Source organism: Anas platyrhynchos, chromosome 15 (assembly GCF_047663525.1).
Source record: "Anas platyrhynchos isolate ZD024472 breed Pekin duck chromosome 15, IASCAAS_PekinDuck_T2T, whole genome shotgun sequence".
Lineage (NCBI taxonomy): Eukaryota > Metazoa > Chordata > Aves > Anseriformes > Anatidae > Anas > Anas platyrhynchos.
Genome location: NC_092601.1, coordinates 11,475,818 through 11,501,276, shown reverse-complemented (window position 1 = coordinate 11,501,276; position 25,459 = coordinate 11,475,818). Strand labels below are relative to the sequence as shown.

Sequence of the window (25,459 nt, the reverse complement as noted above, 5' to 3'; positions counted from 1 at the left end):
AGACCGGCAGCAAGGCTGCAATTTGGGGGGGACCCAGGAGGGTTCAGATGCTTGGTTCCTATTAATTCAAGGCAACAGATCCTCATTTTATATGTATAGCTAGCAATAACCAGTGTCCAGAACACTTACCCTGAGCTACAATAGAGAGTATGAATACCTTCATCTTGCTTAAAGTCAAAATCTCTGACCCAGAGTGAAGCGAGAAACCAGGAGCCCAGTTTACCCTGATGCTTTGTGCTGTAAGGCAGCCCGTTTAAGGCTGTGCTCTGTTTTGCAGGTGCCAAGCACTGCATGAATGTTAATATTGCAATGGTTTTATTTAGGGTAACTAGCTACTCTGGAGGCAATGTTAGGTTTTTACAGTGTCCATGCGTTGTTCCCTGCTGTTTCTGAGCTGGTAATTGCTTCACGCACATGTCCTGATGGGTTTTTGCCATACTCCCTGCCCCAGCCACTGCTGCTGCCAGAACATTGGCATTTTCCAGAAAGAGCAGTGCATTTGGTCTGAGTCAAGGCTGTCATTAATTGTGCTCAGCGTGGTTTCAGCAGGGAGCACTTTAAAGCCAGATGCCCGACTTTTGTCTCTCCACTGTGTGGCGGTACGAGTCCTGCTCCTTTCCCAGCACTGTTCTCCAGCGTGGTCCAGCCCTGTTCCCACATGCTCAGCTGTGCTGAACCTTCCCAAACCAGGAGCATCGGCTTATAAAACCAGTAACTTGCAGCCTGTGTTTTTTCTCTCATGTTTTTGTCAGATCCCTTTGTGAAAATTCAGCTCGTTCATGGACTGAAGTTAACCAAAACCAAGAAAACCTCCTGCATGCGAGGGACGATAGATCCCTTTTACAACGAGTCCTTCAGCTTCAAGGTTCCCCAAGAAGAACTGGAAAATGCCAGCTTGGTGTTCACAGGTAAATGTGCTGCTGTTGTTGGTCTAGCGTGGCCTTGGTTGTCTCCAAGGTGAAAGAAGAAGTAGTTGCAGGTATGCAGAGGAACCCGCACAGGATGGTGCCTGTCTGGTAGCTGCTGTGCAAGGGATGACCAGCGCTGGAGTTTCCAGGGAAGCTCAGTCTGCATGCTGTCCTCTGTGAAAGCCTTTCCCAGCTGAAGGCTGGAGCTGCTGGAGAAGCACCATGTCTGTTCTGTATTTGATTGGTGCCACTGGGAATGGTTTTGTGCATTAATTATGCTTCTTGGCAGTAGCCAACTTGACATACAGTCAAAAATTGGACAAATGAGAGAGGAGCACTGAGCAATCCTGAAGCCCAAGCATTGGCAAAGATAACTTTTGCCTGGGAGATTAGGCAGGTACAGGTGTTTGACACTGACATCACCTCTTCCATTAGTGAGTTCGTTCATACGTCTGTTTTTGAGAGGCTGGGATCTGGGGGCAAGCCCGGAGGAGCACTGCAGATGGGGTCCCCAGACCTCGCAGGTGCTAACCTCACACGAGAGCTCTGCCAGCGCTGGAGATGCTTGGCTTGGATAGGAATTATTACTTTATATGGATTCTGAATCTCTTATTTTTGTTCTCTAGGCATGAAAATGTTCAGTAGAAACTGGCAGTTGGGTGTGCTGTTCAGAGCCAATGTAGCACAGCATGGGGATGTGCTGTAGGCTGGGAGCTGGGTAGGTCTGGTAGAGCTGAGGCAACATTGTGGGCATCCAGTCAGCACTGCTGTAGAGACCACTGTGGCTGGTGGCTTTTCTGCTGCTCCATGGAAATGTGGGACCCCCAGGAGGTGGTGGGTTTTCCTCCCACAGCGCAACTTCACTGCAGGTGCCCAGGACCTGGGTCCAAGTGGTGGATCTGGGGACATACCTGCACCTTTGGCCACTCTGGGTTCCTGTGCTTCCCAAACCTTTTTTCTTACTTCTGTTTTTCATAGCTTTCCACCCATTACTGCACTGTCTTTTTGAAGAACAGAAAGGAATCTGCATCTGAAAGAAAATATTTTGAAGTATTTTCTTATTTTATTTCTTACGTGGCAGATACAGGTGTCACAGCCTGCACATGAGCCTAATTCCAACCCATTAGCTTGTTTCCAAACGTGTCATAGCAGAAATGATGCTGATCAGCGATTTAAATCCTACCCTTCAAGTACAAAAATTTCTTCAGCAAAAAGCCTAATTAATCACTGCTTTGCTTGCACATCGTTCTTGACTGTACCTTTCATGTGCAGTGATGAATTTGTTCTGGGAAGCTTCTGTCAGGTGCTCACGTGATGGATGTGAAATTCTTTTTTTCTTTGTTTTCCCCTTTTTCTAAGAGAACAACAGAAGGCAAACAGTATCAGCTCTGCGCAATCAGGGAGGATGAGTGGAATGTACTGCTCCTCACAGCAGCTGATGAAGTTGGCATTGATGCGTGGATGCCTGATTTATTTTACTTTTTTGTTGTTGTGTGCAAATGGATGTATTTTAAAATAAGTCACTTGGAAGCTAGTTGATTCATAACCATACGTAATGCAGCCGGATTTCAATGGCATGCCTTTTAAGTGGCACTTCGCTGTTAAGTAACGCGGTGCTTGCTTTGAAAGTTGCAATAAATAATCCAGAAATGTCAATGGCAGCTCCAGAGCTGGTGAGGAGTGTGCAGAGGAGCAGCGGGGCCAAGTTCTTGTGGCTGCTGAGGGATGAGGCGTGTAAGGCATAGCTGTGGGCATCGTTGCTGCAGTCGGGACTCTGTTGTCTGACAGGAGGTGAGTGGTGTTGTGACCGTGGAGATGGCCGTCTGGATGAGACGGGAAGGGATCAGGCAAAGAGACTGCCCGAGGTCACACAGCAAGTTGAGATCAGCCTGCGTTGTCATTCCAGGAGAAACCAAAGCTCCATGCAGCTCCGTCCTGTCTCCAGCAGTAGCTGCTAGCAGGTACCTGTGGGAAGAGTCCAAAAGCCAAGTGTATAGAGATCAGCTCAGGCACTCAAGGGGTTTGTGGGTGCCAGAATAGAGAGGTGTCGCTCACACTGCTATTTGTAGTCTTCTGCTCGCTGGTCTGCTGTTAGCCTCCTGTCTGGTTAGCAGAGGAACAGAGACCTGTCCCATTGTGAGGACCTATGAGGAAGCCTGTGCAGACACCTGTGGCATCACAGGGATGTGGTGGTCCTGGGGACATAGTGGCGGTGAATGCTGAGAGCCACATTCGGTCTCTGGACACTGGTGGAAATGTGTCACCAGCAGGGACTGCGGCACTGATGGGTGGTTCTTTGTGGTTTTAGTGAAATGAAAGTCCCAGGATGGGGAAGGTGGCATTTACCACTAGCCTGCTCTTGGCACGTTAGAGAAACTGGTAAAGGGCTTTGGGATCTTCCATTACAAGACAATGAAGAGCAAATGGTTGCCAGAGTGGAGGAGCTCTCTGGACCTCACAGCGTGAGGAGCACAGCTGAGGTCTTGTTGGTATTTTGCATCTCTAAAAAGCAGGAGCACAAGCCACATTTTTACTCTGTTTGTTTGTTTGTTTGTTTGTTTCCTGAAATGGTGGTTCTTTGTTTGTTTTGTGGGAGCTGATTTTTTTTATTTATTTATTTTTTCAATCCACAGCTCCAGTCCATTAGGTCAGTTAATTAAATTTGCTGTTGAGTCAAAGTCCAATTGAAAAGGAAAATAATCCTGCTTGAAGGGTGGCTGATGATGCTTTGAATGGATAGAGGGCTGCAAAAGCTGTTGTGGGAGCCAGAAATCAAGTATATCTTCAATAATTTAAAGGAGCCCTTTTTGTGGTTTCATATTTTGGACCCAGTCTGCAGCTGTCTTTACATTGGCTTGGCTTCATTTGAAGGCAGTGGAGTCGTGCCAGTCCCTATCAGCTGGGGCTCCTGCCTCCCTCTGTGTAGCTCCACCGCAGAGTGGTGAGCTATCTAGACAAAGTATGATTATTATTTTTTCCATGGTGGTGGCTTTTTTTTTTGTCTTGAGTAGACTGTCTGGCTTTCAGTGCACTGTAATAACAAATTGTGCATGTTTTTCCTGTGGCTTTCCCAAAGACAGCGCATGCCAACCCTGAAAATGGGCAGCTCTCTAAAAGCCACTTCTATGCTCTTTTCCTTGTGGTGTCCTGTCCTTTGGACTGACTGTGGGGTTGAGGTACAGCCTCTGTGGGAGATGGGCAGTACGTGCCTCCAGGTCGGGGCACACAAACTGCCTTAGTGAGGTTTGGGGCATTCTGGACCAGTTCTTAGATCTCTCATCCGCCTTGGGCATATTGGCATTGTACACTGGAGGTTGTTGGCCTTTACAGACCAAAGTGCTTCTCCTTCCTTCTCCATTGGGGCAGGGTCTCCTGTTCAAGTTTTCTGTCTGCCTTCCCCTCTGTGCCTACCTCAGATGCTTGCTGGAGGTGTCACTGCCTTGGTATCCCTCCCTGGTGCCTAAAATGAGGTAGGATGAGCTCGGGGGAGGCTGTCTCCACCAGAACGTCAGCTGTACACGGCTTCTCACCAAAAGAGGCTAAAACCAGGAAAATGATTGGTATTCAAACAAAGTCTAATGTCCCGACAGAAAAAAGACAATTAGTGAGGCAACACTTCAAGGGGAGGATGTTTGATTTTTAATTTACTCCATCAAACACCTTGCCTGGGTGATGAGCATCTGTTTACAGGCAGTGACAGGCAGGCACGTTTCGGTGTGGTGCTTTGTTCCACGTGCTGCTTTTGGCAGCGTGGTCACCACCTGCCATGGGCCATCTTCTGCTTGGGTGCAGGCAGAATTTGTCTCTTGCAGACAGACAGGGCTTTAAAGGACAACGTGTTCTCCTAGCCACATACACCTGTGAACAAAGGCATTAATTATTCCCTGTCCCTTGGTGAGGGGGGCGTGGAATTTGGGCCCAGCACCAGTGCTGTTGGCTGCTGCCTTCCAGTGATGCTCTGAGGGCATTTCTGAGAGCACAGAAAAGGATGCTTGAGGGGCTGTGCCTTGAGCCCTGTGCTCCACAGGGCTGGATGCTGGCGTGTAGGGGTGTGCTCTCCCTGTTGATGGGTCTTGGGCAGGCTGTCCTCTAAATCCCAGCCTAACCTTCCGAAAGCCCCGGCTGCACGGCAGGAGGTAAGATGACACCTGAAATCTGAGCACTGTGGTATTTTGTTAATGATTATAACGTTGTTAATAACAATCGGCGGTAATGCTGTTTGCGTTGCAGCAAAGCCCAGATGGCCCAATAAAAATCACCAGAGCTCCGGGGCAAACCGCATCTTGGTGACTTGTTAACATCTTCAGATCACTTACAGCTTGCAGGCACTTTCTCTTCTGAACCATTTGTAGGATTTTATGAGTCTCTTCACTGTTCAGTATGCTTTAATGATGATTTAGGACCAAGTTGGTTTTCTTTTTCTTTTTTTGCTTTGTTTGTTTGTTTTTTGAGTTCCCAAGGAATTGTTGAACAGAGGGATATTGAACACCTACACCCATGGTTTCAAGGGCTTCCACACACCACAGGGGCTCTGACAACACCACTAAGTGCTGCTACAATTCATGTCTTCAGCCCACAAGATCACGCTGATGCTTTATCCCACGGCTCTAATTAACTTCCAGTTAATAGAGAGTGCTTAATTAAAATAACAGATTGCTGTTCAATAGTAATATACCTTGTTCCTCTACTGCCTCGTTTTCCCTTTCTCTCGGCCTTCGGAAAATTTAAGGACCGTTTAATGAAGTTCGAATTTTTAGAGGAAGAAAAATCCATGTCAGGATATGTTGATAATGGTTTAGTTTGGGGTAGTTCAGTTTGCTTCGGCTAACGTGATTTCTTTTTGAGGAAATACTGCCTGTTGGAGCATATTCATTCCTTTTGTGCCGTTACAGCATTAGAAAAGAAGAATGGGATCTTCCTTGAAATCCTGACTTCTTGCTGGAGGTGGATATTTCAGGTCGATCAAGATCTGGAATAAGCAGTCACTAAAGGCACAAACAGACTCTTGGGAGCACAGGCTCACAACTGTAGCCCTTCTCTCTTGTGGCTGGTGGAGATGATCTAGTACAAACCTGTTTGATTTTGTACACTGCCTACTGAGTATGTTTTGCATGGTAGAAAATGGTTTGGGGTGCTCTTGATCTACATGACAGCATTTCTGGGACAGTTGTTGGTGAAGATGAAGGGGAGAGCAAGTTTAACTGGGCAGAAAACCCTGGAGAGATGGGCCAAAGCTGAAGGTCTTCATCAGCAGCACACCTTCCAGGCGAGCCAAAGCTAGGCAGACAGGCAAACCGTTATACTGAAGGCTTACAGATCCCAAAGCCATGTTTACCCAAAGTAGCTTGAAATAAAACTAACCAGGATTCATTCTGGATGAGTGGTCAGATTCACAGTGTAAGCTTTGGAGTCAGGGTGATGTTTTTGGTTTTTGCTAGGACTGCATGAGATTATTAAGAGTCCTGAGAATGGGACGGGGACATATCAAGTCATTTTAATGGTATTTTTTTAATTATCAGTTTGGTTTCCAAATGTCCATGTTAGCTGACCATGTTGAAGGCAGATAATGGATATGGCCTCAGGCTTCTCTGGAAATACATGTGAATTTTGATTTGCCTGGCTGTATGTTGGCATCTGAAGGTCATGCTTTCATCATCTTCAGGTGCCCATTTGCAGGGAGGAAAACCCAATCTGTTTGGGGTCATTACACATCTAATTTCTGACTTGCTGCTTCAGATGATGAACTCTTGTTTCTCCTATTGCTTTTTATGAAAAAAAAAAAATATATATATATATATTCAGGCACTGTCTTTTGCACACATGTATGGGGGAAAAATTGTCTCCTTTAATAAGAATCAAATGATTTTTTTCTCTGTGCTGGCACACAGGAATAAGAGGTGGCTTCTAATTTTTAATGCTATCATTTTGGGTACCATAATCTCTCTTAGATGAATAGATAGTTAGGCAATTTGCTGCTAGATTTTTTTTCTATTAGACCAGTGCTTCTGAAGCATTGTAGTATCTATATATTCCATATATCAGGAATATATAAATATTGCAGGTCAGAAGTGGAATCTAATCTGTGTTTAAATCTGTGTAATCCTATTCTTAGTCAAAAGGGGGAAAAAAAGAAAAACATTGATGTCAGCAGAGGATTTTCTCAGGATTTATACCTGTTTAATTTAGATCAGAAATTGGCCTTTGTGTCTGGCATTATAAAATACTTAATGCATTTATGCACTGGGCACCATATGGTCTGTGCCCAGCTCTAGCGAGAACAGTGGAGCTGCTGCTTTGCTCCGCACGTGACCCAGCAGGTCCTGTGAGGGCATCTCTGCTCTTGGGGTGATTGGACCAAGCAACCACACCCAGGATTATTATAAAAATAATCAGATATGACCTTAAGGCTGTGGGCAAGCTGCTGTGGTGAGAAGATGCTGGTCTCCCTGTGATGCCAGGGGTCCGGCAGCCCCTGCCTGTACCGCATATTTTGGGCTGCTCAGGGAAGATGCTTGGGGCTGGATTTAGCTTTTTGCACAGACTATCTGCTTTCATGAGTGAGACAGGATTAATAGTGGTGAGAGCACCAAGATGTTTGTGCTTCCCGAGCCAATCTGTTGCTTGCAAGCAAGGCAGAATGAAGACTCTTCAATCTGACCGACCTTGTTAATAAGAAGTCTGTGCCTTCAGTCTGTGCATCACTGCAGGCATGGCAGAACAGTATTCTTCTGGAGGTCTCTCGATTTTTTAGGAATCTTTTTACTCCTAAAGAAAGAACCAAAGCTTCTCTCCAGGCCAACCTCCAGCACTCACTGATTTTCCCAAGCCCATTAATTTAAACAGTGTCACGCCTCTCTCAACCTTTCTCCTTTATCTTGTTTTGCTCATGCCACTGTGAAAGAAATTGCTGAAGCGTCTCACTTGGTGTAATCTTCCTGTGTATCAAATGAGGAGAAATCTGCTTGGGGCCAGCTGCTGAGGCGGCGGGGCAGCCTGGAGATGAGATGCCCGCGGCTGCTGGAGGTGTGGGAGCGCGCTGCCCCCCTCCCAGCTGGGATACTTCTGCGCTGGGGCTTGCTGCCTTGTCTGCTTTGCCTCCAAAGCTATGAAAACTTGATTGCATCGAAGCATAATGCTCCGTGCATACATCTAACCTCTCAGTTTCCATGTCTTAGTGGTTTATTTTGTTGCTGTTGTTTTTCCCCTCGTTTGTTTCCAGTGGTCCATCTATGACAGGTGGAGAGACTGGTAACGTGGTTGCCTTGCTGGCACAGGTTAAGAATTTGCTTTCTAACTGCTGGGTATGAAATACTGTGCTGGTTAAATGTCCCCGACCTGGAAGGGATCTGAGCTGCCAGGGGGCTGAGCCCCGCAGCGCCCTTTGGGACAGCACACACTTCTCTGGTCACTGCTTTAATTTCTGCATGTAGTTTGGCTACTTGGAGCTCTGCTTTGATTAGATCTGTTTAATTAGAAAACAAATGATTGGACATGCAGAAAAAAAAAAAGTCATTTGTATAATTGATTTGCTGTTGTGAATGCCACAAAGTGCTGCTTACCAGGAGAAAGCCACACAGGAGTTTGTAAATTGTTTTTGCCTCTTCTCAGTTGTCTGCACATGCTCCAGCTGGAGCACTGGGGCTGCCCTTGCAGCAGGATGAGGAGGGGAGATGGTTTTCCAAAGAATGTTCCCGTGAATTGGTGGTGGTTTCCCCTGTGAAGCAGCAGGTGGATACGTGCATGGCTAGGATTTGGCCACACGCTCAGTTGGTTCAGATTGCTGATGCAGCTGGGCGTCCACAGAGGATGAAGGAGATGCTGGGAAATGAATTTCCCATGCAAGTTGGAGCCTGGTGGAGATTAAATTGATAAATGCGAAACCACCACGCTTTGGGGGTTATTTGTTAGAGAATATTCTGTAAGTAAGCTGATGGCAGATGTATAAATTGGCTCAAGGTGTTCTACTTGATGTCTAACCTGAAGGAGAACACAGATGAAAAACCAGAGCCCAATTCCTGCTTGCCATTTGTCCACTCTCTTGGAGCTGTGAGGTTCCACTTGCCTTGCAGGTAGCTGATGGAGGAGGCTGGAGAAGTTATATTCTTTGTGCCCACCCGCTGCTGTGTGCTGGGATTTGTCTGCCAGCTCTGCGGTTGGGGCTGGGGCCAGTGCCTGGGGGGAGGCTCTGGGGCTGGGGCCCTGGGCCCAGCATGCCTGCAGGCGGCGGAAGAGGCACTCAGCACCACAATGCTGGGAACTGCTCAGCCACATCTGGCCTGGGGCTTTCAGGGGATGCAGATGCTGCATGGTCCCAGCTAAGCAAGATGCTTCTGCAGATAGCTTAAGAAAATGTTGTGAGTTACGTCTTCCTGGCTATTTCAGGGCTGCTAATATGCTCAGTTAAAGGAGGAATTTATATTTGAAATGCCAGCTTAAACTTTACTGTGCGCATCGGTCATAAATCACGAATATCTTGCTGTCATGCTCTTCACAAGAACTTGTGTGGAAGTGTCAGCGCAGAGGCAGAGGAAGGCAAAGGGCGTTTTGGCTGGATCCAGTGCCTGGGCTGACGCCGTCCAGGCAAACTCAGGGGTCAGAGGCAAGTGCCTGGTGGCGTAGCAACAGGCAAAGCTGTCAACCGGATAAAAGCAATTTGATGTGACGAAAGCTGGGAGGAGAGGAGGGAAAGCTCAAGCCAGAGCCAATTTCTGGAGTGATGGCATCAGGCTGATGGCAGTCGTGGTTGTGTGGTTGTGCCCAGGCTGGCCCTGGGGTATGATCCAGCCCATCCTGTGTAGGAGCCCCATGGGGAATGGGGAATGGCAGCTGCACTGGTCCCTGCCCCAGGGCAGAGCTTCCCTGAGCACACAGGCTGCCTCCGGTTTGAGATGGATCACTTGGGATCAATGCATCGATAAGCAGGAAGCATAGAAATGTTTGATTTACATCACATTGCCTGTCCTCAAGAATTCAACCATTTTAATGGACATGAGTGAATCCAATTTTCTTTTATATTTCAGCATTTCTACTAGAAAGAGATATTTTTTTTAAATAAGCATTTCTGATTCCAAATGCATCCCTCAGTAAAGAGCAGCTGCAGAAGGAATTGGTTTGACCTCTGCTTCCTTAATTGCTTTTTGCTCTGTGTTGGCCTGGAAATGGATGTTGCTATTGTGTAAATTACTGCAATGGTGGAAAGAGAGCTGATGAGATCAGGTGTGTGGCTTCTGTCAGTGAAATAGGCTTCTTAACTGGAAAGCAGTGCCTACCTGTCCGCGACCAGAGGCTGGGTCACTCTGAAAGACCCACATGGTAATTACCACATCGTCTGCTTCCGAGCAGCCCTGCGAAGTTACCGGGAGCACATTTAGTCTGAAATCTCCTCTGAACTCCCTTTGGCCACTGGAAGGCAGTGCTCAGACCTCAGGCAGTGCGGCTCAGCCCGCTCATGGCCTACCCACGGCCTGCAGCAGTGCCCAGCTGCTGGCCTGTGGGACCGGAGCTGCAGGGGCTCCTCTGCCTGGTGCAGGAGGTGAAGAGGAAGAGCCAGGGCTTTCCCCCTCCTGAGGTGGTGGCCGGCACATGCCGGTTGGTGCTTGGGGAAACAATTCCTTGTTTGTTTGACTGAGAAAAGTATTGGCTGCAAGAGGAGCAAAGAACAGGAGTGGGTTGCTCCAGCCCACTGTGCATCGAGTGTGACTGACGGAGCCGGGCTCTGCTTTCAGCTTTCCTCACCTGGCTTTGTGGGCTTTGCAGTTCTGCTTTCTGAGCCGTTCTTGGAAGAACCAGTGACAGCAACAGGGGAAATGGTGCTCTTGAGTATGGACAAAGGGCTTATTTTTGCGATGGTACTGTCAGCACCTGCTCCTGGGTAAGGTCCGTGCAGGAGCTCTGTGTATCTGAACTGTAAGCAAACTTGCTCAGCAAACAATGGCGTTTTTGAGAGCGGAATAAAGCAATTAACCTCCAAGAAAGGCATGTCCTAGAATTTTAAAGGTTTATGGATTTGGACTGTGGGCACACAAATGGCAGGTCATCTTTTGGGAAAGCTGCCATGGGAAACTGCAAGTCTGTAAACCTGTGTGGGATATAGTGCTGCTGCTTACGGTCCGCAGATGTGTTGTGAATAAGCATTTGGCCTTGAAAAACATCTCCTCTGTTCTTCAGCAATAGGTCTACCTCTGTGGTATCTAAATTAGTTAATGATAGAAGCAACGACTCTTGTATAATTAGCACATTAATACCCTGAAGGAATCAGCATGCTAATTACCCAACAGGATGAGATTAGAGGTCACATTCTCCAGTAGAGATGAGGGGATGAGTCCTATGGATTCAAACAGCTCCATCTGAAATGTAAAAAGCCTTTTCTGTTTAACAGGTAACACTTCTAGCGAGGTGCTTTACATTATAAGAATTCAAAATACTTGGGTCAATGGTAAAATAAATTGTCCCAAAATGAGGAGCTGTAACACACCTCATTTTACAGTACTGACATGAATTATTTGTGAAGAATCAGTATGCCTGGGATACTTTGCCACTGCTAATTTAAACTGTAATTGGTGGCTTTAAGACTTCATGGTTTGATTTGTTATCATCTCCTAGGACTAAGCTTCATCTTCTTTCATGCTTGGAATAAAGAAGAGGAGAAGAAAAAAACAAACAAACAAAAAAAAACACACAAGGAAAAAAATAAGGAAGATATGGGGTACTTCTATGTGATTTTATCATAATATTTGTTTTCACTAGGATAATAAATCATAGCAGGTCATTTAGCATAGTCATGCTAGCTACATTTGTGATCCATTGCCTTGTAGTAGAGCTCATTAATAACTGTGGCAGGCTGCATGCTGGTTGGGAATGAATGGCTTAAGGTTCCTCACCACATTCTTAGAAGGTGGCCTTTCCAAAGAGCACAGAGCTGTCCCCTGGACACTGGCACTTGGAGGTGCGCTCAGAGTGTTGGTGGCATCGTCTCGAGAAAACTGATGGTGGCAATCTGGGAAGACATGGACTTCCTGATGTGGGGAGGTACCTCCTGAAAATGGTCTGAGTTTTAATGCAATGTTTTTATTGCATTAACTTGGAGAATTGCTGGGGATGTGTGAAGGTTTTGCTTGCATGGCAAGAGGATTGTGGTGTAGAGACAGCTGAGCTAGTGGTAAGTGGACTGGTCGTGATGCTGGACATGCCATGGCGGCACAGAGCAGCCTGCGTGGCTCCTGTGTCCATGAAAGCACCATCTTTGATGTTGCCAAAAATATCCCCAGGTTATTCGATGAGCAGAGCATCTCAGCCCTTAAACTGCATGTGTCAAAGCTGTCAGAAGGCATGAAGCGAGATGCAAGCTTGCACAGTTTTATTTCAGGACTGCACTAGCAGGCAGCACCTGAGTCACCCAGAGCAAGGTCCCATCCAGGTACAGCAGCTTGCATTCAGCACTTGCATAAGGATGGAGATGGCAGATATACTAGGTAGCATATTAAAGCAATATTAATTAATCACAGGATATATTATGATAGCAAATGCACCCCTAAATAGGGGTCAGGTGCTTGCTGCTCAATGACCTGCCTGCCTAGAAGGGCGCATTTGGTACTGCCATGAGGGATCCTGGATTTGGCTCTGCTGGCAGTGCTGGAGGGGCCCTGTGCCAGTGCCCACCTTTGAACCTCCTCTGGCTGCACAAACCTGCATGGATTTTGGAGCCCCTGCAGACATTTGTTCTTAAAACTCCCCCTCTTTCATGGGAAAGGTTTTTAATCTTTAATATTCTAGCCAGTGCCTGTGGATATCCTGGCTTCAGCTTTTGCAGACTTTTGGTTCAACTTTCTAATGATGTGAAGCTTTATTTTTCAAAACACAAAGTGCTTTTATGCCTGTCCAACAGGAGTGCACAGCATTTGCCAGGATCAGGCCCGTAATTATAGTTTGCGGCTGTCTGCAAGCTTTTGTTCCGCGAGGCTGGGCTAATACAAAGGACGGGGCATTAGGCTTGCATCTCTCCCTTGGTTACTTCCCTGGACTTTTAACAAGTGATAATTATGGAAAATTGGTTCTGTATAAACATCCTGCTGACAGCCTGTGTGTGTGTGATTCGTGTCTTTAATTTGGGAATGATACGATTATCGTTAGAAGGAGTCATTAACGTTTGTGTTTGAAGGATGACAAGGATGTCATGCTCCAGAGGGTGATTCTTGTTCATTCACCCAGGTCTAGGCTGTTCCGCGTGTTTCAGCGTCCCAGTGTGCCTGGACAAAGATTCCGGCTGTTCTTCAGAAGGTGTAATTGGTCACCATGTTCTTGCTAAATATCACCCTGGATTTGTGGGCCCTATTTATTTGAACTGTATTTTAACCTGTAGTACAGCTTCTCTTATTGCTTCCAAACTGCTCAGTGGGTCTTTTGGATGATTTTGAGGTGCTGAGCTACGTGCTGAAAATTATGGTGTCCCGCCATCCGTGTGTGGCAGGCGAGATGCTCACTGTTAAGGGTGGATTTGGTCTTGGAGGGGCCACAGGAGCCGTGCACTGCTGGGGTGGCACAGCCGCAGGAGATGGCCATCCTCAAGCAGGCAGGGCTCAGGGTGGATGTGTGATGCACTGACCTTGACCTGTCCCCATTTCTGCTTCCTGCAGTGTACGGGCACAACGTGAAGAGCAGCAATGACTTCATCGGGAGGATCGTCATCGGCCAATACTCCACGGGTGCCCCCGAGTCCAACCACTGGCGCCGGATGCTCAACGCACACCGGACGGCCGTGGAGCAGTGGCACAGCCTGCGCTCCCGGGAGGAGTGCGACCGCGTCTCCCCAGCATCCCTGGAGGTGACATGAGCTGTGGCACCAGCGGCAGCCAAACTGAGCAGGCGGACGAGGTGGGGGAAAAAAAACCCAACCACCAAAACACTCAACCTCACACCCACCCCACAGCAGCTCCATTGGACTGAAGCAGCTGCCGGTACCCGCCTGGCTGCACTGGCCTCTGTGCAAACCTCCGCAGCACCAACCATGTCCCACCGGGTCCCATGCCAGTAGCTCCCCTGGGGCCACCAGCGGCCTGGCCAGCTGGACCTGTTGCTACCTGCGTCCGGCTCCGCTGTTTTTTAGCGATGGAGAGCATCATCCAGAGCAGGGCGGGCTGCAGGCGGAGGTGCCGCTGGACATGCCGAGATGGGGAAGAGTTTTGAGTTGCCTCTGCTCTCCTTACGGTCCAAATCCATGACTCGTCCTCTCGGAGATATACGTACCTGTGTGCTCTCGTTGGTGAACGTGGTAATTAGGCTAGGATGTTTTTTTAAATGGTAGAAGCTGTGGTGAAATCGACTCTGGCTCCAGTTTTGTCCTTGTACTTGTTTCAACAGAATTAAGCTCCTGTTAGTACGTGCCAGGCACACGCAGCCCCGTGCACGTGGGTCTGATGTACCGTCAGCAGTGAGGTCTGCCACTCTCCATAGCAGTCTGTGTGTGTCAAGTAGATACCGTGATGATATAGCGAAGTAAACGTCTCCAGTAGCACTTATACTTTCCAATACTTCCCTATGTTGTGCAAAAGAAACCTGCTGTGGGGACTTTTGCAGTTAAGAACACCCCAAATGCACAATTTTAATTCCCTGACAGACTGCAGTGGCTCTTTCTGTGTTGTGTGTGTTAACCGAGGTAGTTTTCGAGGTCACCACGTGAACTTAGCTGCAGTCAGGCTGTCCTGTTGGTTGCTTCTGTACATTTTTTTTCCCACAGCATATTGTCTGGTATGATGCAGATTGTATATTTATTGAAAATAAAAATCTATTTAATTGTGCCATGCATGCTGAGATGGTACTTGTTGGCAGAGTTCATCATTGTGTTGAGCTCAGTTACGTCCATGGCACAAGGAAAGCTGGAAGGTTGGAGTTCACCCCTTCCTACTGCAGATGATCCTGGAGTTATTTAGGGGAAACTGGGGCAGAGCTGATGGCCAGCCCAGCGCCTTGTTCCTGTTGGGCAGGGCTCCTGGCCAGAGTACATACACCTGAAGCACAGGGGTCTGACACGTGTCTGCATGGGGCTGTGGGTTTGTACTCCACAGGAGTGGGCCCCAAGTTATTATATAGTTTTAAAATTGTTTTATTTATCAGTGGTAGGTCTGCGTGAAAATCCATTTCTTGCTTACAGCTCATTCACAAATCAAACTACAGAAGGATGTCACCTGCAAGACAGCAGGGCTCAACACAGGACTTTCTGGATCTTCATTTTGGAGAAGGAACCCCATCAGCTGTCTGACAGCCAATGCAAACATCAGTGCTCTGCAGCTGGGGAATAGAGGCACCCAGCTCCATGCTGGAGCACAGAGATGCTGCACAAGGAGATCTTTCTCATGGCACATGTGCAGGGTGGCATCGGATGGAGCCATACCCCTTGGGAGCTGTGAGCCCCTGTGCCTGTTTTCTGGTATTTGAGCACCCACTGTCTTTGAATGTTGTTGAACAGAAGCTCTTCAGCAGCAGCCGTGATGGGTTTGAGCAGGGAAGGGATGATTCGGGTGCCTGTGGTTTCCTCTAAGAAATGTCCTTGCCTCCCTGCCTCAAGAAGCCATCTCGCAGCAGCTCCAGGGCAGAGCACCATGCGTCCCCAGGCACAGGGTGGCAAAGGGCCGTGGTGGCCTCGCTGTGGTGCCATCACTCACATGCTGCAGCTGGGGAAGCCCCCGGCCGCCCACCTGCGAGGCACAGCTGCAATGACTGGATCCCTCTCTGCTGCTCTCCAGCACAGCTGGTGTGTTGGCAGCTCCAGCTGCAGGGACAGGGGCTGCCGCTGGGCTGCCCGTGGGTGTCTTTGCAGAGCTTCTCTGCCACAGGTGATGGATTTCAGTTCTGGTCTGTCTCTGCGAGTTAAAAGTAATTCTGCAGGTGAAATTCCTCTCCTGTCCCACAGCAAGGGCAATAGCAAATCCTTCTCTTCTCTGGCTTTCCTCCCAGCTCATCTCATTGCTAAATCACGGTGCAGAGGGAGCCCTGGGCAAGCACACTGGAGGGTGCCGACCTGTTCCTGCAGCCTGCAAAGGCTCAGACAAGGGCTGGTGGTTTCAGCAGTCACTGGCCTCGTTATTTTTCCACCTGTGGTCTATGGGCAGCAGCACGAGCTTTGTGCATCCACTGAAGATGACTGGAGACCCACCAAGTGCTTTGCTTAAGCGCTGCAGATGGAAATTTGAGTGAATTAACATGTACCAGAATTTTGTTCTACAGTTTGCTGATAATTGCCTGTAATACCAGCTTTATCTGGGAGTTGTGCACAGCTGAGAAAGGAGAAGGCACGCAATGGTCTTCTAATGCTAAATCTGAACTTCTTCATTTGTGGTAGCCTGGTGTATCAATAGACCTTTCCTTGAGCAGTATAGTTTTGGATCAGTATATGGAACTACAAATGAAAGGGGGAAGGAGTTCTGTTAAAATGTTTTATTTAATGCAAAGAAAATCTAATATAGGATCTCATGAGCTGCTGGCTCTGGAATAAGTCTGGATACTTTACTGAAAGCTTTGGGGCATCCCAAATTCTTTCTACTTGAATCCTGCCTGTAAAAACAGGAGTCATCCCACCTCAAGTCCCAGAAAAACTTGAAAATGTTTATCTGTGGCTGAGAATAAAATGTGAATGGCACTGACTGTGTTCCCAAGCAGCTCATTCAGTGCTGGCTGAAGGCAGAAATTGGAAGTGGAGCAGGACCATGGCTTTTCATAGCACGTGTGTGCTGCAGCTAGAGAAGGACTTTACACAAGATTTTCAAAACCTGAAGTTTATTTCCAAATACGGTTCTGACAATGGAAAGGAGATGTGGAAGAGCCTCCGTCCCATCGCTGTTTGTAGCTGCGGGCTGTCTGTTACAGGGCTGCACGAGCACAGTGGGGGCAGCGTGAGTGAACGGAGCAGGCTTGCTCCTGTGACATCACCAAAAGAAGGTAAAGAAGGTGCAAAAAGAGGCGGCAACGGATTAAAAAATGAGAAATAAAAGCCATGAAAACCATCTCCGCCTTGATCCTAGGGGGAGGGAGAAACCCACAAAAAGCTTCTCCGCCTCACTCCTAGGGTGGATAAACCCACGAAAAGCATCTCTGCTTCGCTTCTGGGGCGGGGGGGACCCAGGAAAAGCATCTTTCCCCCCCTGCTTGTGGGCCGTGGAGGGCGGAGGGCCGCAGCGGGGAGGTGCGGGGCGGTCCCTGCCCACAGCCGCCCCCTGCCCGCAGCCGCCCCCGTCCCGCCGCGGAGCCGCCCGGTGCCGCGGTGATGGGCTGGGGCCGCGCCGTGTGCGCGCTGCTGGCAGCCGCGCTGCTGGCCGCCGGGGCTTTCCCCCAGACCAACATCAAGATCAGCCAAGGTGAGTGCAAAGCGCCCGGAGGGGGTTTAATCCCGCACCGCCCGTGCAGGATGGGGATGGCCCCTTAGGGGGAGGGTTTAGGGGTCTCAGAGGGGCGGCTGCTGTCTCGCCGGTTTGTCTCGCTCCAGAAATCTCAGGCTTGCCTCGAAATCAACTTTCTTCTTCTCTTGGGTGCCCCAAGCAGCCCTGCTATCTCCCTGGACGCTGAGGCTCTCTCTGCTGGCTTTGTGTTCAGGCAGCTGGGCTTTTGCCCATAGTGATGCGAGCTGGTGTGCCAGGGTGCCAGAGGAGCACCTCCTGTCCCTGGAAAAAGGCCACCGATGTGAGCTTCCCTCCCCATTCCCCATTTTTTTCCTGGGCTGGTTGTAAGCCTGGAGCATGGTGTGGCGGCAGCCGCTCTGTGTCACTTAGGTTTCCTGCAAACTTTCTGATGGGGCTGGGGGGAGCAGGAACCTGTGATCATTGCACGGTGCCCCCCATCACGTTAACAGCTGATGCGAGCAGAAAGGGACCCTTAAGTGTCGTTCCGAGAGTTTGTGAGAAAAAGGAGCAATAGAGCCTGGGTTTCCGCCCAGCCGGCCAATCAACGGGAGCTTCACCAGCACTAATTAAGGAGGAAAAATGCAAGATAACTCCTATCTGTTACTGCGGGCTGTAGGGGGGCGGCTGTGGCAGCCTCGTATCTCCAAATGGATGTGGCAGAAGATTTTAATCTGTAGAGACAGCTTGGTTTTGTTACAGGGATTTAAAAAGCAAAACACTCTCTGCATGAAGGGGAGTCACTTTCCCAATGTGCTTCAACAGCTGTTTAAAGTTTTACTTGGACATTTGTAACATGCACTTAAAAACCCACTTCAGGGTGTGTAAGGTACCGTCGGGTCATTAAATGGTCTCCGTGTCCATCAGTGGCTGCCCTCTCCTCCAGCTCCCTGCGTCCCCCAGACACAAGGAGACCAAAAACCCTCCATGAGCTGCTTGTTTTGAATGTGGCCACTGAGCATGAGGCTTTTTTTATCCGTTAAGGAAAGATCTGTGTTACAAATGGCACGAAGGTGGGGCTGTTTGTCAGTAACGAGCATGGTGTCAGTGTTAAGGATGTGCTCCTAAAGCCCTTGGTGACCTGAGGCATCTCAGTATCACACAGTAGCACTGTCTTAGCCCCTGCTAAGATTTGATGGGCTCCTGCCCATCAAGCTCCCCTTATTCTTTGGTTTTAGTCAATAAGGAGGACGTGGGCTCTGCCTCAGGTGGCACAGTGACCCCTATCCCCAGCCATGCTTCAGCTGGAGCAATCCTGGAGGGTCCTGGGCTGCCCGGTCCCAGCCCTGCAGTCTCAGCCTCCCCCCTGACCACCAGTCAGCAGCTCCAACACAGGGTAGCTTTCTCTTTGAGGTCAGAAGGCAGCATCAGCTTACAGATGTGCCAGGAAGAGTGTTTTAAGACCATACATGTCAGTGAGGTCTCTCCTAGAACCTACAAGCTTCTGGTAAGCCATCAGCTGCCGACCTGACCTTACCCACTGTCCAAAGTGCTTCCATGGAGCTGCATCCCCCCAGGGGACTTCGCTGCACGGGCATCTCTCACCAGCCCTGTCCTGGCCCCAGCCTTTGTCTCTCCAAGCTACTGGCTGCTGGGGAAGCAGCACGCAGCCTTGGCGTGGAGCTGGTAGGGAGAAGCCTGCCCTTCGCCTTTGCTGCTGAGTCGGGGAGTCGCGCAGTCGGTGCTTTGCTTCTTCAGTAGCATCCCGGGACACAAAGGCTGATGGAACTGCCTGGGGTTTTCTCCCTCAGTAATTTGTCACTGGAAAGCAGCCATTCGGGGAAGTGAAACTTTCTGCCAGAGCTGTGTCAGACTCTACACAGCTCTGACATGGGATTTTCCCCGTTAGGGGGATCCTGGAGCCTCTGAGCTGGGTTTCAGCAAATCACTAAATAGGAAGAATCCAGTTGTATTGGCACCAAAACACATTCAGAGAGCACAGAGCTCTTTTCCTGACCCCAAATTCCTGTTTTCCAGCTTTTCTGGGTAAGTATTATCTGCCTGACACAGATCTTATCTTCAGCCAAGTGTAGACAACCATTTTGCCACTGCTGCATTTAAACACATCCCTGGCCATAAAACTGCTGCACTGCAAAAGGCAAAGGAAGGACGGAAGGATTCGTGCCCTCATTTTCTGCCAGAAATTTGGGGACAAAGGGATGGCAGGGATGTAGTCCCACGGGTGGTGGCTTTGCTGCAGGTGTGGCTCCAGCCCAGAGGAGCTGATGCTGCCAAGGGCAATGTTTTGCTGGGACGCTTAAAGGTGAGAATCTGGTCTGAATATCCCCCCAGTGCTTCCCCCATTTCTTTTTACATCAAATACCACTATCAGCTGCTGGCTTAGGTTATGAAGTTTTCCTACAGAGCTGTGAGTATGCTCATACACACATGCATACAATTTCTTATGGCTTTCCTGCTAAAAATAGCCCCTGCAGTTCCCAGATCAGGGCAGCACCCCCAGTTGCTGCTGCCTGTAAATGTAAGAGCAGAAGTTCTCCTCCAAAGAGAGTGCCAAAGCCTCTGATCCTGACCCGACAGAGAGGATGCTAATTAAATGCTGACCTCCCTTCTTTTCCTTTTTGGTATATTTAACCTTAAATTCCTTCAGGCACCTCTGGTTCGCTGAAGCTCATCAAATTAATGCTACCTAATGGGAAGCAGCGCAGAATAACAAAGGAGGACTGTCTCCATCTCACACTAGGTTTTGGCTACTCAGGACAAGGAGGGGGGTGCCGGGGGCCCGCTGTGATTCACAGTGCCATGGGAAGGCAGGGAGCCGCTGGCTTCAGCCCCGTGAATTTTGCCACCATGCTGCTGGAGGTGAAGAGTTCGTCGGGGCTTTTTACACCTCTATAAAAGAGCCGGTTCCTGGTGGTGTCTGTCTGCTGCAGCCCCGTCCCCTGGATCTGTCTCTCTGCCCCTGCCCCAGGCTGTTGGTGGTGGGGACAGGGGCCCCTGGCCAGTGCCATGCTGCAGGAAATCACATCAGCTCGTGGCATTCCTGGTCCTGCTCTGTTGGCACACCACCAATAATTCACCCTTCTGAGGGCTGTTCTAAGGTTTTTCCAGAGAAAGGCTGGCTGGATGTGGTTCTGAGCCCCGCACCACCTCTGAGCTGCCTTTGGCTTTGCCACGCTCCTCTAAAGCTGCTCCCCTTGCTTCTGACCAGGTGTGCCTTGGTGATACTCCTCAGAGGCTGTGCAGCCCCTGCGAGCTGCCCAAAGCCACAGCTCCTGCAGGGAGTGCAGCAGGGGGATGAAGTGGGGCTGCCTCGGGACATCAGGGGAACAGAAATGCCCTTTGCCGTTGTGGCTTGTCTGCTGTGTGCTGTAAAGCAGCTTCAGGAGGGGTGTTTGGGAACGGCTCAGAGAACCTGTGTGAAAGAGCTGATGATTCATGAAATTATCACTTGGAGCTGCTGGAGAAGAGTTCAGCTCCACTCAGCTTTGAAATCATCTCATTTCTCCTTTTTCTCCCTACCAACATTGCCTTCACTGCTGCTACATCAAATGTGGCTGTTGGCAGGGATTCACTCTGCCCACCCATGACCCGCAGTCACAGCGATTTCCCCCCAGGCCCTTCAACACCGGAGACCCTTCAGCAGCTCCCTGACCTCTTTGGGCTTAAGTCTGTTACCTGCTTGGGTAGCTCAGTGGCATCTGCCTCTCGCAAGGACTCGGTGTGCCCTAACTCCTGCTCCCAGCACCGCAGTCGCTCTGGCAGGATCCAGTGGAGATGCAGAGGCTTGCTCTGGGGGAACTGGTGACACCCCGAGGCTTAAAAACCAGGAGCTACAAGGGTTAAACCCATTTACTACATGATTTTGAGGACCCTGCATGTGTTAGTGTTTGTTGGGGCATGGTGTGTGTTCTGTGCCCTCCCTTCTGCTCGGAGGAAGCTGGCAGAGGGACGCGTTAATGCTGCTGCAGTGTTTGTATTATGCAAAGGCTCCAGAAATGCCTCCTGTGCCCCCCAAATAGCCTCATCGGGGGGAGCTCCCCTGTCCTGCTGAAGAGCCATTGTAGCTCTGTGGGGCCCCAGCTCTTATCTCCCAGGGAGGCAGATAGAGCGGCACCACTCCCTGCGGCCTCCACGGGGCTATTTTTGGTCCGAAATCCAAGGCGTGCCTACATGCACGGCTGCCGCCAGGCCAGGACAAGGGGGCGGCGAGGGGGGTTGCTGGGGGGGAAGATGCGATCTGGTCTTCTAGGAGGTGTGAGCAGGAGGGCAATATGTGGATGTGACCCTGCAGCCCCAGCGCCAGCTCTGTCCTAGCACGGGCCCCAGTGCTGTCTAATGGAGGCAAGAGTAGCCCTTATCTTGTTATCTGCAGTAGCACAAGTGCCTTCATTTAAAGCACCCCCTGCCTGAAGCCACATCAAACAGGCTTGCATCGCAAGCCTCCTGATTTTCCTAGGCAGACAGTAAATTTGGAAACTCGTGGCTGTTGCAAAATTTCTTTGGGTTTTAGCTACCTTACACCTGGCTTCTGAAAAACCTGCTTTTTTTTCCACGTATATGGCATTAGTTTGTTGGTGGGGAGCAGGGCTGGGCGCTGCTTCTCCCGTAGCACCTGCATCCTGCATGTTCTTTGCTCTGCCCCAGCCCTGCCAGAGCCCGTGCACGCCTACTCCTGCCCTCTCTTCTGGACGGAGTATGAAGGCCACTGCTACCGGTACTTCCCCATCAACAAAACCTGGGCTGAAGCCGACCTCTACTGTGCTGAGTTCTCCATTGGCATCAGATCGGCGAAGCTGGCCTCCATTCACAGGTGAGAGCCACGGGCATGTCCTCCTCCTGGGGAAGCAGGGACGCAGGCACGGTGCCACCGAGGCAGCACAACCTCTGTGCAACAGCTGGGGCAGGCCCGATGCCTTGGGCATGCAAAGATGGTGTAGAAAATGCCTTTTGCTTTCTGGCAGGAATAGTGCTGTAATATTCCCCAAGTTCCCTCCAAAGTCAGTTTTTTATCCTTGAAAAAGGGGTAGAGATCTACCACGATTACACATGCTCCCTCTCCCTCACCCTACACACCTTTGGCAAAAAGCCGGCCCCAACTCACCAGCAATCACAACACAGGGGCCTGTTTGTCCAGACCTGGGGTGGAAATGAGGGACATGTCCATGACCCTTTGCCTGCCATAACCTCTCAACTGCTGTGTTTTGTGCTGTTTTGCCAGCTGGGAAGAAAATGTCTTTGTGTATGACCTGGTGAATAGCCGTGTGCCCGGCATCCCCACTGACATCTGGACAGGGCTCAACGACCTGCGGCAGGTGAGCTCCCCCTGCCTCTGCTCTTGCAGCGGTCCTGGACATCACCTGTAAAATTTATTGTGAAACTTCACTTCCCTGTAAGTTTTCAGCTGTACCATCCCAACATGCTGCTTGGCTCATTCTCCCCATGTCCTTGAGCTGTCTCGCACCTGTCTCTGCTTGGGCACGTGGCCATGGGTGCCTGGGGGTTGGCAGCTCTGCGGTGGCCACATTTCTCCCTCTGCCTGTGCCCTGCAGGAGGGTAACTTTGAGTGGACGGATGGCTCCTCCTATGACTACAACTACTGGGACGGCAGCCAGCCCGACGACGGCATCCACTCCATCCCGGAGGAGGAGGACTGTGTGCAGATCTGGTACCGGGCCAGCAGCGGTAAGCACGGCGTGCGGCGCTCAAGGGCGCGCTGAGTGCTGCTTGCATGCGAATAAATTCCAGCTGCTGCTCGGGCTTTTCTGGAGAGGCTGCTGGCAGGGTGGTGATTTGCATTTTAAATCTTTATTATTATTATTTTCCCTTTTTCTTTGTAGAAAAGGGTGTTTTCTTTATAAACACATAAACACGCACACACATATGCTTTCCCTCTGCTTACAGCCCATTTCCTCTCCCAGAGCAGGAGAACATCACTCTAGAGAATCCCTAAATTTAGTCAAAGATCAAATTTTGTCATCTCCCCCTCCCACACGTGGCCTGCTGCAAAACCCATCCCTTCGCCATCATCCTGTCCCTCACTCACACCATGGGCTCTTGCTGAAGCACAGCAAGGCCTTGTCTATGCTGCAAGCCAAAACCCTAAAGGCCCTGAACCTCGTTCCTCACTAACGCCTTGTTTTTGGGGCAGCACTGCGCTCCTGGAATGACAACGCCTGTGGCCGAGCCTTCCCCTTCGTCTGCAAAATTCCCTCGCTGGCCCTGGACTGATCCTGCACCCCGGCTTTGTGCCACCTCAGCGGGGACGAGCCGGCCGGGATGTCACGGCGTGGAGGAGGCCTCATGCAAAGGAAAGAGCTGCGAAGCTCTCCCTGCAGGGAAGCGGTGATGGGAGGTGTGCTGCAGAGCAAAGGAGGCCCCAGATTTAAGCTTGGGGTTGGGTTTTAAATAAACTATTTCACCATGTTGGAGGAAATCTGTTATTTTATTAATGCACCAAACCCTTAGCAAAAAAAAAATAAAGGGGGGGGGGAAAGGTGCCAGTCTTCTGTTAAGTTACACAAAATGCCTTTGTGTCGTGGGCATTATTTTCTCCCTGCTGAAGTAGGTGACAGAGGTAGCTCTGGCTCTGTATTAAGCAGGAGCTGGGGGCAGCAGTGGGTTCTCCAATTTGCCCCCCTGGGACAAGCCTCACGCCTGGCACTTGCCTCATCTGGAGCTCCCCAGGGCTGAGGGCAGGTGGGCAGCATTGGGCCACCAACACCCAATTTGGACTGGGTGGGTGGCAGGAGGGTTGGAGGGGGCTGATGTGTGCCAGCTGGGGGCGGCAGGGTGCCCTCACCCAGCAGGGGCATCATTTTGGGGGAGGCTTGTCTGGGGGTGGGGGTTGAGTTCTAGTTGTTTGGTAGGAGTTGGCACCCTGCTTCTTGCATGTGTGTGGGGGTTTGTGGGGTTTTGGTGAAACTGGGGCTGTGGGGGAGCCCAGCAGGGTGCCTGAGGGGAGAGAATTGCTGCTGAGCTTCCTTAAAACATAAAATCAACAACTAAAATAATAATAATAGAGAAAAAATTATAAAGGAAAATATAGAATTAAAAGAGAGATTAAATTATCAAATAAAAAAGAGAAAATAAAAAAGAATTAAAAGATAGAATAGACAAATAAACTAATAAAATTAATAATAGTAATAAGGAAAACTAAATTAAAAAAGAATAAAATAAGAAATAACAAGAAAAAAAAATACAAATAATGATACGATAAAAATAGAATTAAATAAAAATGCTCTTCTCCCTCAAAGCATGCATCTCTGTGAGGGCACCACAGGCAGAAGCAGAGGAACAGGAGGCAGGGGACACGGGGAAGGGCTGGGGCCGGGGCTGGGCGCTGCATGGTCAGGATGAAGCAACTTGGTGTGGGTGGAAGGGAAGTGCCTGGAGCAGCTGTGCTGTGCTGTAAGGGGATATCTGCGTGTATGTGTATGCATATAACATGCACACGTGCTAAACAGCATGTCTGTGCCTCTCAGCTGTGGGCAGGTTCAACTTTTTGCTGTTAAAGAGAAAATGTAATCTTAATTCCTCCTAATTGCTTCCTATAAACTTGTCACTGGCATATAAAACATCATTGCTTTCACAGATCCTTTGAATAGGACATACAGATAGATAGCTATAGATACAGATTTATTTCCCCACACAATAATAAAATAAGAAACCAAATTTCCTTCTCCTTTTAAAACTAGCTTCAAGACATGGTGGCTTCTCTGGAGGTGCAGGAGCTTCTCCACAGGGTGTCCCAGGCAGGGCAGGGACCTCTTGACACAAAACCAAGGCAAATCCCTTGTGAGGATGAGTAAAAGCATCCACATAAAATTCTTTGGTCACCCCTGATGTCACCATCTGAAACACATAACATCTGAAAGCTCACACTTTCCGGAGTGATTACATTGGGTGCAATGAGGTAAAGGCCAACGGGGCAGACACAGCTTCTCCCAGTGTCACGGCTGCTTTTGGCTGAACTGGGAGCTTGGAGTGAAAATGTGAAAGCTGGTGGGGGTAAGGCTGTAGTTGTTGGTGGGAACACATGTGTAGGAGCCAGTTTCTAAAATGAGGTAATCCCTGGTGTGTATTTAAAAGATATACATATTAAAATGTATTATATATATAAAATAAATTTGTATTTATATATAACATATATTGGGAAGGCAAGGGAGAAATATATATATAGGGACAAAGCATGTGCTGTTCAGGCTC

At 49.4% G+C, this 25,459-nt stretch overlaps 1 protein-coding gene across 5 annotated transcripts in view; it reads left to right on the top strand.

The window, feature by feature from the left end:
* The window catches only part of SYT17 (synaptotagmin 17), a 45,657-nt gene extending 21,980 nt beyond the window's left edge, over positions 1-23,677 (top strand). For 4 of the 5 annotated variants that reach the window (XM_027468960.3, XM_027468961.3, XM_038186924.2 and 1 more), the window contains 2 exons: positions 753-908; positions 13,541-14,706. In XM_027468960.3, coding sequence (XP_027324761.3) covers positions 753-908; positions 13,541-13,737 — 353 coding nt within the window. In that variant the 3' untranslated portion in view covers positions 13,738-14,706. Of the gene's footprint in view, positions 1-752; positions 909-13,540; positions 14,707-21,898; positions 22,065-22,472; positions 22,567-22,803; positions 22,937-23,402 lie in introns of those variants that run through there. The other variant, XM_072024142.1, reaches the window with a different exon arrangement.
* Positions 23,678-25,459: the final 1,782 nt, after the last annotated feature.